The following is a 15,468-nucleotide window of genomic DNA, read 5'->3' as shown; positions in this document are numbered from 1 at the left end:
GCTCATTGATCTCGGAGGTGTAACTGCACCTCCAAATTAAAACAAATGTGCATTTCGGTGAATGGAGTAAACCGATGGAGCAGTTTAGATAAGGAGTTGAAAGAATTATCCATCAACCAATTCAATATACACCATGAGAAAAAGAAATAAAACCTCATACACTTCTGAGAATGATATATTGTCTGTAACGTAATCGTTAATTTAATGTATTTGGCCATAAAAATTTATGTTGTAATTATTGAGAAGGAGGCAGGTTTGTACAAGATTTTTTCTTGTTCCTGTTCCCTTTTCACTCGTGTATAGTTTGTGAAATAACGATGAAATTTGTTATATCGGGTGAATAAATTGATTCACTGAAGCATGTTGGACACACAGCTCAGCGACTGCGTAACCTGTACGACTGGTATTTTGAATTCTATTAACATATCATCAAGCAGGATGAAGCGTCACTGTTTTTCATTTGCGAATCCAGACCTTAAGCAAGCCATGCAGCTCCTTCTTCTGCTCATTTAGGCGGTCGTGGGCGTGCTTCCACCTGTCGTGGATCTCCATGAGCTCCGTCTGCAGAGTGGACTCCGCCCTGACGTCAGCCGACAGCAGCAGGCTCCTGCCGGCCTCCACCGTCAGGATGTAGACGCCTTGCTGCCGCTGAAGCACTCGCTCCCTGAGCTGGAGGAGCGGGGACAGAGACAGAGGACAGAGCAGGTTCAGGTTTACTAAGGGGCTCTAAGGTTGGAGTCGAGATAAAGACTTAGGGTTTATATCTGATCTGCATTTCTCTGTGGGGTTCATTTACGTTTCTGCTGTATTTCAAAGATGCAAACTGCTGCAGACGTTTAAAAAAAAATATATATAGTACAACTTCAGTCAGTGACGTACCTGTATCTGACCCAGAAGGCTTCGGGCCTCCTGCAGGGCCACCGGTTCTCCTGGCTGATGTACGTCTGGATCGCGAGTCACTTCCTGCAGCCACCGCCGCAGCTTCTCCGACGTCTCCTGGTAGTTCTGCCACTGTCGCACCAGACTGTCGATGATGCCTCTCCGCTGCTGAGCCCGCCGCACCACACACTGCCACTGGTTGCTCAGCAGAGCCAGTTTCACGCTGAAGTCGTCGCTGTTTCAGGGCGAAGAGTGACAACCGTAATGTGAGATTTCGCTCCACGAAGTGGGAAATTACCGGGTGTTTGTGGCATCGACCTGTCATCCACTTGACCCAAGTCCAGCAGCCGATGGCCGTCGCTGATGATGGAGTAAAGGATCTGCTGTCTGCTGAACATCTCTGCCTGGAACAACTGCAAGTTCAGGAATATTGTTGAAGTACTGCACACAATACATACACACATACAGCAGCTTCTAAAAGTATTTATACACCTGGAATGTTTTAAAATTATATTAGGAGGGGAAATTTTATCATGCTGCTAGTAATAAGTGCCAAACTGTGTCTTTCATTGTTGTTCTAATAATGACATTAAAATGTATTTATTTCTACTTTTTATTATCTGTGTAAAATGCCGTGTGTGATTATAGTCAAAGTGTTTTTAAGTGTAGAAGACTTAAAAACAGATGTTCACAGACCTTCACTGAATACAGACACCAAACCCAAACGGAGCTCAACATAAAATCCCAATTGAATACATTGCAAGTCTGTTGTTGTAATGTGACAAAAAAAAAAATAATAAAAAAAGAAAAACATTGAAGAAAACTAGAAATGTCCAACCTCGTGGTCCCTCTGCTGCTCCAACAGACTCTGGTAGTTTCCTGAAATCTCTGCGGCCAGTTTCTTCTCAGTCTGAGAGAGGAAATCCATCCAGGCTTCGCATTTCTGGAGGAAACTCTGCTGCTGCAGCAACACTGACTGCAGTTTACTGGAGACAACAGAAAGGACAAACACACTGAAATTAAAATGAACCGTTTATTTTACCGGTCTGCGAATTTGTTGGGAATTGTAGTGCCGAGTGTTAAACCATCTCTCATTTTTCTCTACTTTGTTTCCAGTCAAATTTTGTAAACCGCAAACATTTATCATGGTCTACATCAATGGCTCGTTGGATGTTTTTTTGAGATCTTAAAAAATTAGATTTTACGCCTAAAAAAAAAAAAAAAAAAAAAAAAAAAAAAAAAAAAATTATATTCATTCCTGGCATCTAACCTTGACAGCATAATATGCAGTGTTTTTTTTTTAAATAGGTAAGAAAATCTTTATTTTGAGACAAAAAAGTAGGCCATACTGTATAAAAAAACAAACAAATAAATAAATCACCAAGTAAAAGAAGGACACAGCCATCACAAACAGCAAATTAGGGAAAGTGGAGGACAAGAGAAGAAGTACAAAGCATAAAAATATCATCTGTGGCCTACAACTTACTCTAATTAGTACCTTCATGTGAATCTGGATGCTTCTATTTGCTTTCCGCCTTCCTGCTGTTACACATTAATTTCCTATTTGAGGGAGAATGAGGGATATTTCTCTTATGGCTAAAATAAAGCAAATACCTGAAACATGACCCGAGTTATTTGCCATCTGGCCTGTTTTGCATGACTGCCAAGTCAAAGTTAGGTAACTAAATAAATAAAAAAAACATGCCTGGTAATGGACAAAAAAAAAAACTGTAAAAGTGCAACAAAAGAGTCACAAAGCCCATAAAAGCCTGAAAACCTGATCTTTGGCTGAAGTATAAAAAAAATTTACGTTTCTAAAGCTACAGCAACCTAATGTGACAGCAAATGTTCTGGTTACCTGAACCTCTCTGTGAGGTGAGCAGAGTGAGCGGTCCAGGCTCTGTTGAGACTCTGAACCCGTTTAACATCTCTGTCACTGACCGGTAGTCGGTACACCAACTCATTGACACGCTCCAGGTCTGGAGACAGGCTGCTCAGCTGCAGGAGCTGTGCCTATGAAAAACATTGATCATTTAAAAAAAACAAAAAAAAAACAGAATAAATAATAACACAACAATATAGACAAACACTGAATAAATTCTAGCCGTGACAGGAGTGTTTGTACCTTGAGTCTTTCTATGCATGTCTGCACCACAGTGAGGTCCGGTGAACCAACTGGGTCAGACTCCTGCAGCACCTCCTCCGCCTCTTTCGCCTTACATATCAATGCGTCCAGCTGCTCTCTGAAGCCCTCGCAGGCTTGGGAGTCGCACTGTGAGCAGACCGACACATGGTGAATAAAACACAATAAGATCGCAGCTTTTTAACCCACCCCCCACATATCAGGGGTCAACAAACTCTCCAGACAATCCCTGCTAGCCGACCTGCAGTACTTCTTTCTGCCTGTTGAGGGCGTGCTCTAGCGCTGCCAGGCGATGAGCGAGCTGCAGATGGTCAGATTTGAGCGACGCAGAGGAGGAGGCCTCAACTTGGCTCTTCAGCTGCTCCTCTAACGCCTGCAGCTGCTGGAGGGACTGCTGCACCGAGTCTTGGTCGTTGAGGCAATCCTGCCATAAAATAAGAGGAAAAACAAACAGTGGCAGTTTTTTAATGTTTAAGCTTCCAAGAATTTGATGGGAGAAGCATCTCACAACTCAAATATATATATATTATATATATATATATATATATATATAAGCTAAGTATGACAAAAAAAGTACATACAATGATATGATTCTGTTGAATTTTGGCAAACAGCAAAGAGAGACAGTTTTAAAAAGCCGCTGCAACAGCATTAAATTCTTTGCCACTTTGTCTAGCAACGGTCTGCATCAGTGATCCTCTCTCAGACAGTCTGCTCCAACAATTAAGACTGTGACATTACACCCCGACACGCCCAGCATGACGCTCGGGGATCCCTGTAGTGTAAATCACAGGCTCGTCTTTCTCTTTGCGGCTTCACTCTGAAAGGGCTTTTGTGCCGACCGGGCAGAGAGTTTACGTTCAAGCGGCGCAAAAGAACAGGCCGCAATTTGGTTTTCATTTGCGGGAGCAGAATCTTTGTGCAGAGCAGCAGGGAGCCGACAGGACTTTCGACGAGCGTCATGCCGATTCTTTACAGAGGAGCGAGTGAGCAAGAGAAAAAACGTCTCGGTCTCACACTTTGATTTCTTTGCGAAACTCTTTTTATATGCCTGAAACTTTTTCCACATTTTGCTACATTCCAAGCACTCATTCAGTGTTTTATATGACAATTTTATGTTATAGACCAACAAAAGCGCACTGTTGAGAAGCGGAAGGGTAATGTTGCGTGGTTTCTATTGTTTTTACAAACACAAATTTGAAAAGTGTGGCATGAATTTGTTTTCAAGTGGTAGAAATTCCTTTTGCTGTAAGACTTTTGGGAAATATCTCTGGTTGTACATTTAGAAAAGCTCGAGTGGAAACATCCACCGCAGTCTTGCATTCCCACAGCATGATGATGCCACCACTGGGTTTATAATGGGTGTGGTGTGTTTACAGTTGTGCAGTGTTACTTTTCCAGTAGTTCAATATTTAGTTTTTTTTTATTTCAACTAACCAGAACCCTTTCAACGACATCTTAACTTTCCACATCACTCACTAATTTCCTCTAACAAACACCTGAGGCCTGCGTAGAACATCTGGATTAACACTTAGGTTAAATTAAACACATCTGTAAGATACTTGAGTTTATTTAGGACAGTGGTTCTTAACCTTTTTTGAGGTACCGAACCCCCCAGTTTCATATGCGCATTCACCGATCCTCCCCCTCCCCCGACACAGAAAATAATTTGCGGTATTCTGATTTATTAATGTAATTATGTTAGTTGTATTACCACCCCCACGCCACTAGAGGCAGTACCAACCCCGAAAAGATGTGACTAAGGAGCAGATTTAGACTATAGAATTTGGTAAAAACTGAGCTTTACTGAAGTAATTAAAGACACAAGTTCAAATCCATGCTGAGAGTGGAGCTCCTTCCCGCAGCACTGATTGGCTCAGCAATGTAACGTGATCCTCTGGAGCGAGTGATGGCGAAACGGGGCATCATCACGACTTTACACAGTGCGTCTTTACCTCCGCGGCAGAGGCTCCGCCGAACCCCTGAGACCGGCTCATCGAACCCCTGGGGTTCGATCGAACCCAGGTTAAGAACCACTGCTTTAGGAACATCAGAGTAAAGTGAGCTGAAAACAAATGCACACCAAATCAAAACATTTTTGAAACCAAGCATCCTGCTGTGTTTGTGTAGCTGTAACTTGGATTCTGTATTGTTGTTGCCTGACTTACGTTGCAGTCCTTTATCCAGGCGCTGCTCTCCTCCTCTGTGATCTCTCTGTCGGTGGCGCTCCTCAGCAGACGATCTGAACGTTCTTCCTGCTTCTGAACCGCCTTGACACACTGGCTGTACGCCGACCTGTAGCGCTGCCACAGACCCAGCAGGGACTTGCTGCTCCTCAGCTGCTCGGAGATCTGCTCCAGTAGTTGATTCCACCTTAAGTGGAGAATAAAAAAAGGCTGACGTCAGCTGCGGTTTAGCCCTAAAGTGATCCACGTAGGTATTTCTTATCACTACCTGGCGTTAACATCCTGGAGGGCTCTGTTGAGCGTTTCAGCCACAGATGGGTGACTCTCGGTCAGCAGCTGGTGCGTTATGGAGCCAAACTTTCTCAAACTGCTCTCCTGTTTATCCATCTCCTCTTGCAAACTCTGTGATGCAGACATAGAAAAAGATTTTTAAACAGAGGTGTCTCACTTTTTTTTAGAAAAAGAGCAGTGAAATTTCTGCCATCCTCACCTCTAGACTTTCCACCTGCTGCTGCACTGCCTCCAACGACCCGTTCAGGAGGTGCAGCCTGGACACAGAGTACCTCCCCTCCATCAGGTAGCCACTAATCTCCTCTGAAGCTCGTCGGTACAGAATCCACTGCTCCAGAACTGACCGCAAATTCACTTTTATCTGACTAATCTGGTATGGGAAAAAAAAAAGGACAAAATTTATATATGTGTGGTAAAATTAAGCAAATGAGCAAATGAGACAAAATGATATAAAAGAAGCTCACCATGTGGTCCAAATGAGCCCAGGACTGGTTCAGTCCTTTAAGGGTTTCCTTCACAACCGAACAGGCATCTCCTTTCTTATCCTGGATCAGAGCGTTTCCTCTTTCCTCTGCTTTCTCTACATCCTTCTCTTTTTCCTTCACTAATTGCTCCCACTCCTGTTTACAATGATCAGTTTCTAAAATGAATCCTTTTAAAAGTACATTCGATGTGCTGCAACAGGAGCACAGTGCACCAACCTGACAGTCTTTGAGTGCGTTCTGCACCGATGCTACGTCCTCTATCCGCGGTTTCTTCTTTAACTTCTCCTCCTGAAGCGTGAGCCAGGTTTTCAAAGCCTGAACTCCATTCTCGTGCTCTAACCAACTTTCCAAAAGTCCTTCCAATATCTGAATCTGAAACACGATCCCAAAAAGCATTTCACAACTTAGACGTGACAGATCAGAATAATCTTCTAATTCGAAGATGTCGCTCTACCTTTTCAGCGATGAGCCCCTGCAGTATCTGCCATCGTCTGTTCATAGCTCCCAACTTCTCAGCAAAGTCTGTCTTGTCACTGCGCTTCCCTTCTACGTCCTGACTGCTGATCTGCAACACTGACTGGTTCACAAAGTCGACAGTCAGCTGCTTGCAGGTCAGATCTATTCCAAAACCCTGCAAGATAAAGATGAGACATCGTGAGATGGCGATAAAAGACAGTTTAAGTGCTGAAAGCAGGAATACAGGTTGCTCTTTGCACCTTGTACTTCTGTAAGAAGTTCTGGACCATGTCTGAACCGACGGCTCCCGTTATCTTGTCCTGATCTTCCTCTATGATGGTCTCCATCAGGGTGATCCAGCTCATCAGTTCTGTGATAGCGTGTCTTGATGCAAGCTTTTCCATTTGCAACTAAAAGACAAAAGGTGAGAGTTGATAGGAGTGCAAAAAAAAACACACACAAAAAACCCCCAGTGTAATTAACTTGGAATATGTATAGAAATCAGCCCACAAACTATTCTCAGACCTGATGCAGTTTCTCTTGCACCACCGGGATGCGAGTGAGCAGCTCGGCCCACTGGGTGTCCACCTGGCCCATGGCCGTCCTCAGGCCAGCGGTGTCCACTCTTTTCAGCCGCAGAAGCTGGTTTCCTGTGCTCAGCACGGACGACCGCAACGACGACTTGGCATCCACCTCTTTTGAAAACTCCTGCAAGAGTCGAGGAATATCCAAAATGGAGCTCAAGCAGATTAATAAAACGTACCAGAACGAGTTGTGCATTTTTGGTGTTGATGTGAGAACCTAACTGACCAGGAAGGCAGAGAGGTGGTCTCTGACCGTCTCCAGCTCCTGAGGGACCGTCACCGACTGGGTCGTCCAGAACTCCAGCCTGTCGAGGGCAGACTGCAGCCAGTGCCTCAGCTCTGCTGATTCACTCTGGTACCTTTAATGTAAAAATAAAAACAGGACTTAAGGGAACATTCATCACGTTTAGTTGGATACCTTGAACTTTGCATGTTACAGCTCCAAATATTTGGGTTGGTACTTGATAAACGATTACATACTGGTGCCTAAATGTGGATGGGAAAAAACGCTTTCTACATAAAATCCAGTAAAATACACTGAAGTCTGTGTGGTAAAGTGACAAAACTCGAAACATTTCAATGGATCACTGAAAAAACCCCCAAAGGAATAAAAATCGGCGACAACAGATCCAGACCTGCTCCAGTGTTTGAGCGTCGAGTCGAGACGGTGCAGTTCTTTGTTGACCTTCGTGGTGGAGGAGAGCCAGTGTTCGCCCAGCTGTGTGAGCTGGTTCTCCAGGTCTGAGCAGCTGACTGACAGGAGAAGCCTCTTTCCCTCCTCCAGAACCTGGTACAGCTGGGGCTGATGCTCTGTGAGGCTCGCCTTCAGACGCTACAAATCAGTAAACAAGTCAATTAAATAACCATTAGGTTCTCCTGCACCAGGGATCATTTTTGATCTTAAGATTGATACATGTTCATCTGTGCTGCACAATGCTGATATTGGTGGAAAATCAATTTTTAAAAGCAGAAAGTTTCCAACCTACACTACAAAAAACACAAAATTCCTACCTGGTATTTTTTGTCTAGTTTATCTAGTAAAAATATCTTCGAACACTTGACTAAACTAATGTACAAGTAACATTTCGGCAATATACTGGTATTTTTTTTTTATCAATATTATGGAATTATTAGCAAGCAAGCTACTACGTTTCTGAAAAAATTACTTGTAAGTTAGTTTTATCTTTAAATTGTACTTAAATATTAGCACTAGATCAAAAATACTTCGTAACATTTTGGGTTCTTGCCCAAAATGACAAGAAAAATAGATCTAAAAAAATATTACTGTAACCTTTAGTGTCATTCATGTTTTGGAATCCATTAAAAATGAGAAAACTGCTACAACTAACATTTGTTATAATATCTATATTTTCAAGTATTAGCGGACTCTTTATCATTTTTAGCTAATGTTATTATTAAGAGATACTTTGGAAGGTCTGAAGAGCCACAGGTTGCAGACCTCTCTCTAAAGAGTCATATTAAGTTTTAAGATTGTGAGAGTTTGTGTTATTGTGTATAAAACGAGCTTACCTGATAGAGACTGATTCTCTCAAGAAGCCTCTCCTCCGTCTCCTCAACAAGACCCACAGTGGGGATGCTACACTCTACCGCCTCCAACTGTCTGCACAAAGCCTTATAATCTCCCATGAGTCTGCTCCAGGACTAAAATACGAAACCAGGAGAAAAGGCAGAAAGATATTTCATGACATCTTTACAGTTACGCATCCTAAAGGCGTAGCTGCTTCTAAAAATTACTCTCACCTCCAAAATGCCCTCCAGCTCCACTCCCCTCCTGTGTGCTTGTTTCAGCACATTGTGAGCTAAATTCATGGTCTCCTCCAGGGCTTGGCTTTCCCTCTGTGCAACCAGACTGGACACTTTTCCATAAAGTGTCTGGGTGAGGATCATGTGGCACTCCAGTCCCTGAAAAAACTCCTGCATCCAAGAAGAAATTTTAAAATCTGCTCCAAAAAACAAAACAAACAAACAAACAAAAAAAAATCAGAGTTTGAAACATGTTTTCTCCTTACTTTGTGTTTGTCGAGCAACATCTGGACTTTGCTGACAGAAGCGACGGTCATCTTCTGGTCGGCAGCCATCTTGTCCTGAGCGGTGTCGATCAGGTCGGTGAGATCACGGAGCGCAGCTTCATACTGAGCCTTCAGAGACAGGCTGTGGTTCAGGCTGCTGCGCCTAGAGCCCACCATGAGCACCAGCTCCTCATAGGCATCCTTAAAAAATAAAAAAAAAACACACACCAGGGTGTTAAAGCGTAAAAAACGGTGCAGGTGGAATAAAAAAAACGTAGAATAAGGTTTACTTGTAGCTTTAGCAGCTCCTGGTTGGGGGTTTGGTCTGATCTGAGTCCTTCTGCTTTGCTCCTCAGCTCTGTCACTTTCTGCTCAAGCTCTCTGAGGCTGTCCTCCACCTCAGACAATGTCTGCAAGATACATAAGACATTACAATCATGCTGTCCTTTTTTTTTTGTCCTTTTTTATTAGTAGTTCAGAATGTACCTCTAACTGTTTGGATGCAGGTCTGTCTGTTGTTCCAACCATCTTTTGTAGTAAGTGATGTTTACTTTCAGTCAGGGCTGTGAACATCATTCTTAGCTCATTCTGAAAAACACGAGAAGAAAAAAATAAAGTAAGATTAGCAACACAAAAAAAACAAAAAAAAAAAACATAGGAGATGCATTCCAGTTTTACGGTGCTACAGACCTGGAAGGCAGAGTGTTCCTGCAGCGCGTCTCTCATGCCTTCACAATGCTGTTCAAGAGCGGAGTCCAGCAGGCCCATCCGCTCCTGGAGGCCCTCCAACGTGTCCTCCATCAGGGCCCGCTCTTCTCCTCCACACAGCCGGCCGACTCCTCCTCCCAGCAGCTCTCTGCTCTGGTTCACCTGTCTTGTTACCTCTTTTAGCTGCTTGCTCAGAGCCTGAACAGAAATAATAATAACAAAAACAATCCCTCAATTTAGAGAGTGTGCTTTTATTGCAGTCTCCTGTGCAAACTAAAATATATGATAAGATATAAAGTGTTTTTTTTTTTCTTCTTCTTTTTTTTTACCTCCAGGTTTGTAAGTTGAGTCTCTGTATCCTCAGAAAGCAGAATGGGACCAGAAAGCAGCTGATTCTCTGCTGAATCCAGCCAGGTGGAGGCCGCAGATACTGCAGCATACAGATCCTGCTGCACTCTTTCTGATCCTAACGACGCTGCGAGCTTACCGTCACCACCTGCTGCCTGTGGCGAAGAATAAATAAGACTATGTGAAGGCTTTTATTTTCTCATTAAAGACAGGGAATATCTGAAGCGATCTGAAGTGAGAAGAGATTTAAACAAAATTAAAAGAATTAAAGAAGAGGTTTACCTCTTCTTTAATTCTTTCTAGAGTTTGGCAGCAGGTTTCAAACAACGATCTGGGAGACCCAGGGTCCTGGTCGGGAGCCTCGCTCCTCAGAGCTATGTTTGGACTGGACAGACGGGACCGGTGAAGAACCTGGACATAGAGACACAGTTTTAATTAAAAAAAAAACAGGTCACTTTTTACTACTGAGTATAAGAACCAGGCTAAAAAAAAACAACTAATTATGAGAATAAAGTCATGATACTGCAAGAAAAAAAGTAGTGTGACAATGAAGTCAAAATATTACTAGAGTAAAGTCTTAATATTACTATAATAAAGTCTTACTGTAGGAGAATTAAGTAATAATTTTATAACATCTACAACATAAAAAAATTAAATAAGGACATCCTGCATCATTTGATGTTATGAGTTAAACGAATATCAAAAGAAAAAAAAGAGGGAGTCTATATCAAAGAAAGTTGGTCACATTAGACCTTGACACTATCAGAAAGCTTTGTTCTCATGAAAACAACTTTCTTTCTAGTAATTTTACGACTTTCTCCTGTTAATATTGTACATTTATTCCACTATTTACATCACATTATTCTTGCAATTTCAGAAAAAAAATATTTTTCTGTCTGGCCCTAACACGCCATCATCCCTTTTTTCAAAATACCACAGAAAACCTCAGTACTTGACGTGCGTACCGGACTCAGCTGGTCTTTCTCCAGGGTGCTGAGGGAGAGCTGCAGCTTTGTGCTCTGATCTTTATTCAGGTTTTCCCATCTTTGTCTCAGTTGGTCAAGAGGAGAAAAGCTTTCAGACTCCAGCAGCACTCCGCCGGGGACAGCCTCCTCACTGTGGGAAGAAGGTTTCTATAAAATACTAACATGTCTCCTCTGCATCACGATAAGGCAGATTACACTGTTGTATAATCTCACATCTTATAATTACTTTTTTAAAATGTGGCTGGTGTCAACTAAAAGCAATGTACATGTTAATGCTTTATGGCTTTTTGCACATCTTTACCAGGATTTACACATTGAATCAATGTCATAGCTAAACATACATATAACTACCGTATTTTTCGGACTTTGCGGCTTTTCTGTGGATTTTTCTTAAACCACCAGGGGGCTCTTTAGCAGGAAGTGAATCATTGGAAGTCAACATTGGAAATCAAAGACGAAAGTGCTAATTTTCATTTAGAACAAGCACATTCTAGCAGCAGGCGCGATGGAGAAATGTTTTCAAACTCATACCCCCTCCTCATGGAAGCCACACGAAGAAGTTCATATGATGCAGCTTTAAAGTTGGAGTCTATTAATCTGGCAGTACAGGAAGGAAATGGAGCTGCTGCACGTAAAGCTCAGGGTGAACGAATCGGCGTTGGAGACGCAGGGCTCCGTCATTAATAGCAGATTTGTGGAAAACCGAGAGCGGTGGAGGTACCAGCGGCTTATATTATGCACGTTTCCAAATTTATTTATTTATTTTAAAAAACCTTTGTAGATGCGGCTTATAGTAAGGTGCGCTCTATAATCCGTAAAATATGGTACTTAGTTTAACACCTAAGCTAAGTAGTTAGCTACCTAACAATAGTTACAGCTTAACAATGTTAAACTAATTATTGTTAAGCTAACAGTAGTTAGCTTAACAATAGCTAACTGTAGTGGGTAAGAACAGCATGGATACAGATATAAATCGAAGCACCTGTCCCCATTAGTTGTCCCATGTTGACTGAGTAACTCTTCCCCGACGCTTGCTACACACTGCAGCAGCTTCCTCTGCTCCTCCACTTGCTCCTGCAGCTCCTGAAACATATCAGGGTTAATGTTACTCGTATTATTAAATCAATGTTCAAGAGGTTTCAAAAATATGAGGCTTGATCAGTGTGAAATAAAATCCACAGAGATTGCTTTACCTTCTGTCTCAGCAGATTGTCGTGGTGCTGCTGGCAGCGTGTTGAGCGGGCCTGAGATAACCAATCCTGGACATTTGGACTCTGCGACAGAGAGGAGTCTGGCTCACTGTCCTCCTGCTCCTGTAATGATCCCTAAAACAAAAGATAGTAGAGATATAAATACGTTTCACAAAAACAGTCTCAAATTGTAAACGCTGTCATTTTAGTGGCAGGAGAAATGCCACTGGCACAGTTAAATAAAAAGCAAACAAAAAAAGATTACCTTGTTATTATTGGGTTGTAAATTACTGGTTAGGGAATAAGAAGGGTGCCTTATTCTCATGTAGGAATGATTTTTTAGAAGAAATCTTGTTTTTTCTCAAACAAAGGAGAGAAACAGACCTGATGCTTTGCATTTAGTGTTTGCATGTGATGAGCTAGCATCCTTTTGTTTGAGTGACACTGTGAAACACAGGCTGCTGTTGTTCTACAGAGGGAAACAGTGGACTTGTCTGAGAAGAATGAATGACCTTTGTAGCTGCTTCAACAATACGACCATTGACTGTGCGACCCAGCTCAATGTGCAGCTGCAAAGCATAAGAAATAAGCCACAAGCGGGAGGAGGAAAAGAGGCCAAGCCGAATATATGGTTTCTGATCTCACCTGTATATCAACCTGTTTGTCCTGCAGCATCTGCTGCAGCTCCAGCAGGCTGTCTTTGAGGGAGCGCAGTTTGAGGCTCAGCTGCTCCGCCTCTTCCTTGGTTTCAGCGCGGCCCTCCAGCAGCAAGCTTTCGCTGTGGACGGACAGCTCTGAGAGGTAGGACACTTTCTGCTCGATCTCAAAGAGCATATTCTGTAAGGACAAGAGCTGCAGTTGAGAAAATGGTGACACTCCTGCGTAGGCATTGTTTGTTTTTAAAAGCCTCCTATTTAATCATCAAGACGTGAAAATGTGACACGAGTCCATCGTTTATTACTCCAGAAACTAAAATTACTAGAACACTGTAAAAATGATTTTTATAGGACATTTGACTATAATATATATATTTATAAATTTATACGTGTTATGTAATGTTCTGAAGCCAGTGAAGCAAAAAAACTGAGAACTCAAAGGTTCAAAATGAATAAATTATTTTAGTATTAAACCATGACAAGATCAGCTGAAATCATTTAATAGAACAGACTGTTCATATATGAATGAGCAACATTTATTCTTAATAGGCAATGAGAATCAATAAAACATGTATATTGCTATATGACTACATAAATGTATAATTTAGCTGTCTCCCTCCAACATATTTCTTTACACTTTTACCTTGTAATATTTAATGTCAAACCATCAAAATAGATTTATTCTGAAGCTAATAATCTGGACGTTTTTGGACTTTTGGAACAGAGCACCGCAGGAGATATTTGTAATCTATAATCAGCTTAATCTTTCTCAGCTGCGACAAACACACTTCAAAATACTGATTTCTTTTGCCTCAGCTGCAGAACAGCTTTGGTTTTGTTAAAACCCACAATAGTCTCATGCATTATGCATGTACAATATGCAAAACCATAACATTTGTGGATTAAGCGCCGTCGAGAAAAGAGAGAAGGTCTAACTCCAGAAAAATAACAGAATTTCTCTGAATATTTTGCTAAAGAACCCATAATCAATCTTTATAAGAGATGCAACGATTCACAAGGCAGTTGGAAAACTTAAAAAGTAGGAAAAATCAGTAAATCACAATTATTCTCTTAAGTGTAGAAAGTAGGTAGAAAAGCAATATTAACACTTTTCTGCCACACATAAAAAAAAAAAAAACAAACATTTGGAGGCTCTCTAAAAATTAAAAAGGCACCAGAACATGAGGTTGTTCAAATGGAACTGCAGATTGTCAATTAGAAAGAGAAATTTGTTTTCTTGACATAAACAGATCTTGCAAAAGTGCAAGAGGAAGGTTTTCTCCTCATACCAAACAGTATCTCTGCAGACAGAGATACTGACAAAGTTGTTTAGATAGAGAAATGCTAAAGTTACATTTGATTTTACTTTTTGTGTGTTTACTGTCAAAATAAGTCAAGTAAAAAATTCACTGATCATGTGTAGACTTTCAGCTGCTTCCTTTCACCGCTGCTCAGTTTCTCACAATCCCGACTTGTTAATAAATTGTATTGTTAGAAAAAAAAAAGGACTGTTGATTCCCATGTGCATAAAAGTAACAATCCTGGTCAAATCTTAAGTAGAAATTTAAACATTTTAATTAAAGGCAGACTGGACTCTTTTCTTTATATAATATCTGAGTAGAGAACCGGTCTGTTAGATTTCTAAGCTACCAAACTCAAACATTTCTCCTTACTTTATCCTGACTGAACAAATAATCACAAATCTTTGCATAGACTTCCAACAGCCATCACCTGATACCTACATTTGTGGTGTTTCATACATAACATCACCCCACCTCTGCAAATTTCTGATGTGTTCACTTTCTTTCTCTTTATTATTGTAGTTCAACTGTATACATGACAGATTTAAACCAAATGTAAGGACAACTAAGCTACAGAAAAAAAGACACTGACTTTATTATTTGCAGGTGTTACAAAAGAAACATGGATGAGAAGAGGACCGATGTTCAGCAGAGCTCATACATTGCCCTAATTTGGAGAAAGTTGTTCTAATTTAGCAGTTTTGGCTGGACTAAAATAGCAACAGTAGCATCATACCAGGTGAGTGAAACAATGGAAAGATGTTATTTCTGGAACAGTGAAGTCAAACAGTTTAACTTGTTACAGTTCACTCTCTAATGAACATAGGAAAGCATGTCCTAATATATCTGAATTTATTAATTTTTTCCCTTCAGGAAGGAAAGAGCAAGAAAAGCAGCAAATTATAAATCTGAATTAATCAAGTACAGACTGTTTCATGCTGTCCAAAATGTACAGATTTGAAGAGGGCAGGAATGTGAGCCTGACCTGACAGTCGATGAGCTGCTCCTCCATGTCCATGTCTTCATTTTGGGGCTGAAGAGCAGAGCTGAGAGTGGCCCGAGTGCTGAGCAGCCAGTGGTCCAGCTCTTCCGCCTCGCTGTGGTACCGCTGCAGCGCCTGCTCCTGTCGCTGCTCCTCCAGCTGTTCGCTCAGTTTCTCCTACAGAGGTCAGCCATGTTGGATTCCCAGGTGAGGATCAGCGCATATATTACAAATAAAAAATTC

At 41.6% G+C, this 15,468-nt stretch overlaps 1 protein-coding gene and 1 long non-coding RNA gene across 14 annotated transcripts in view; one reads left to right on the top strand and one right to left on the bottom strand.

Annotated features, from left to right (window-relative positions):
• The window catches only part of syne1a (spectrin repeat containing, nuclear envelope 1a), a 139,972-nt gene that overhangs the window by 17,756 nt on the left and 106,748 nt on the right, over positions 1–15,468 (bottom strand). For 8 of the 12 annotated variants that reach the window (XM_016669422.1, XM_016669460.1, XM_016669419.1 and 5 more), the window contains 30 exons: positions 15,229–15,402; positions 12,932–13,123; positions 12,290–12,421; positions 12,079–12,179; positions 11,076–11,226; positions 10,393–10,521; positions 10,092–10,265; positions 9,745–9,960; positions 9,541–9,642; positions 9,345–9,464; positions 9,055–9,255; positions 8,786–8,959; positions 8,555–8,686; positions 7,660–7,856; positions 7,251–7,383; positions 6,966–7,148; positions 6,701–6,850; positions 6,439–6,615; positions 6,201–6,356; positions 5,964–6,119; positions 5,699–5,869; positions 5,477–5,610; positions 5,191–5,395; positions 3,264–3,446; positions 3,005–3,151; positions 2,738–2,892; positions 1,718–1,865; positions 1,198–1,292; positions 880–1,114; positions 475–726 (listed from right to left, as the gene is read on the bottom strand). In XM_016669422.1, coding sequence (XP_016524908.1) covers positions 475–726; positions 880–1,114; positions 1,198–1,292; positions 1,718–1,865; positions 2,738–2,892; positions 3,005–3,151; positions 3,264–3,446; positions 5,191–5,395; positions 5,477–5,610; positions 5,699–5,869; positions 5,964–6,119; positions 6,201–6,356; positions 6,439–6,615; positions 6,701–6,850; positions 6,966–7,148; positions 7,251–7,383; positions 7,660–7,856; positions 8,555–8,686; positions 8,786–8,959; positions 9,055–9,255; positions 9,345–9,464; positions 9,541–9,642; positions 9,745–9,960; positions 10,092–10,265; positions 10,393–10,521; positions 11,076–11,226; positions 12,079–12,179; positions 12,290–12,421; positions 12,932–13,123; positions 15,229–15,402 — 4,875 coding nt within the window. The remainder of the gene's footprint in view (positions 1–474; positions 727–879; positions 1,115–1,197; positions 1,293–1,717; positions 1,866–2,737; positions 2,893–3,004; positions 3,152–3,263; positions 3,447–5,190; positions 5,396–5,476; positions 5,611–5,698; positions 5,870–5,963; positions 6,120–6,200; positions 6,357–6,438; positions 6,616–6,700; positions 6,851–6,965; positions 7,149–7,250; positions 7,384–7,659; positions 7,857–8,554; positions 8,687–8,785; positions 8,960–9,054; positions 9,256–9,344; positions 9,465–9,540; positions 9,643–9,744; positions 9,961–10,091; positions 10,266–10,392; positions 10,522–11,075; positions 11,227–12,078; positions 12,180–12,289; positions 12,422–12,931; positions 13,124–15,228; positions 15,403–15,468) is intronic. The other 4 variants (XM_016669437.1, XM_016669445.1, XM_016669462.1 and 1 more) reach the window with 1 other exon arrangement.
• Positions 13,002–15,289, top strand: LOC107835812 (uncharacterized). Of its 2 annotated transcripts, none has more exons than XR_001661636.1 (3): positions 13,002–13,087; positions 14,850–14,982; positions 15,199–15,289. It is a non-coding gene; the product is annotated as an uncharacterized LOC107835812 (long non-coding RNA). The 2 variants fall into 2 exon arrangements; XR_001661637.1 differs by having other exon boundaries at positions 15,117–15,219.

The sequence above is a fragment of the Poecilia formosa genome, unplaced genomic scaffold (assembly GCF_000485575.1).
Source record: "Poecilia formosa unplaced genomic scaffold, Poecilia_formosa-5.1.2 Scaffold1, whole genome shotgun sequence".
Lineage (NCBI taxonomy): Eukaryota > Metazoa > Chordata > Actinopteri > Cyprinodontiformes > Poeciliidae > Poecilia > Poecilia formosa.
This window is presented reverse-complemented; position numbering and strand designations above follow the sequence as displayed.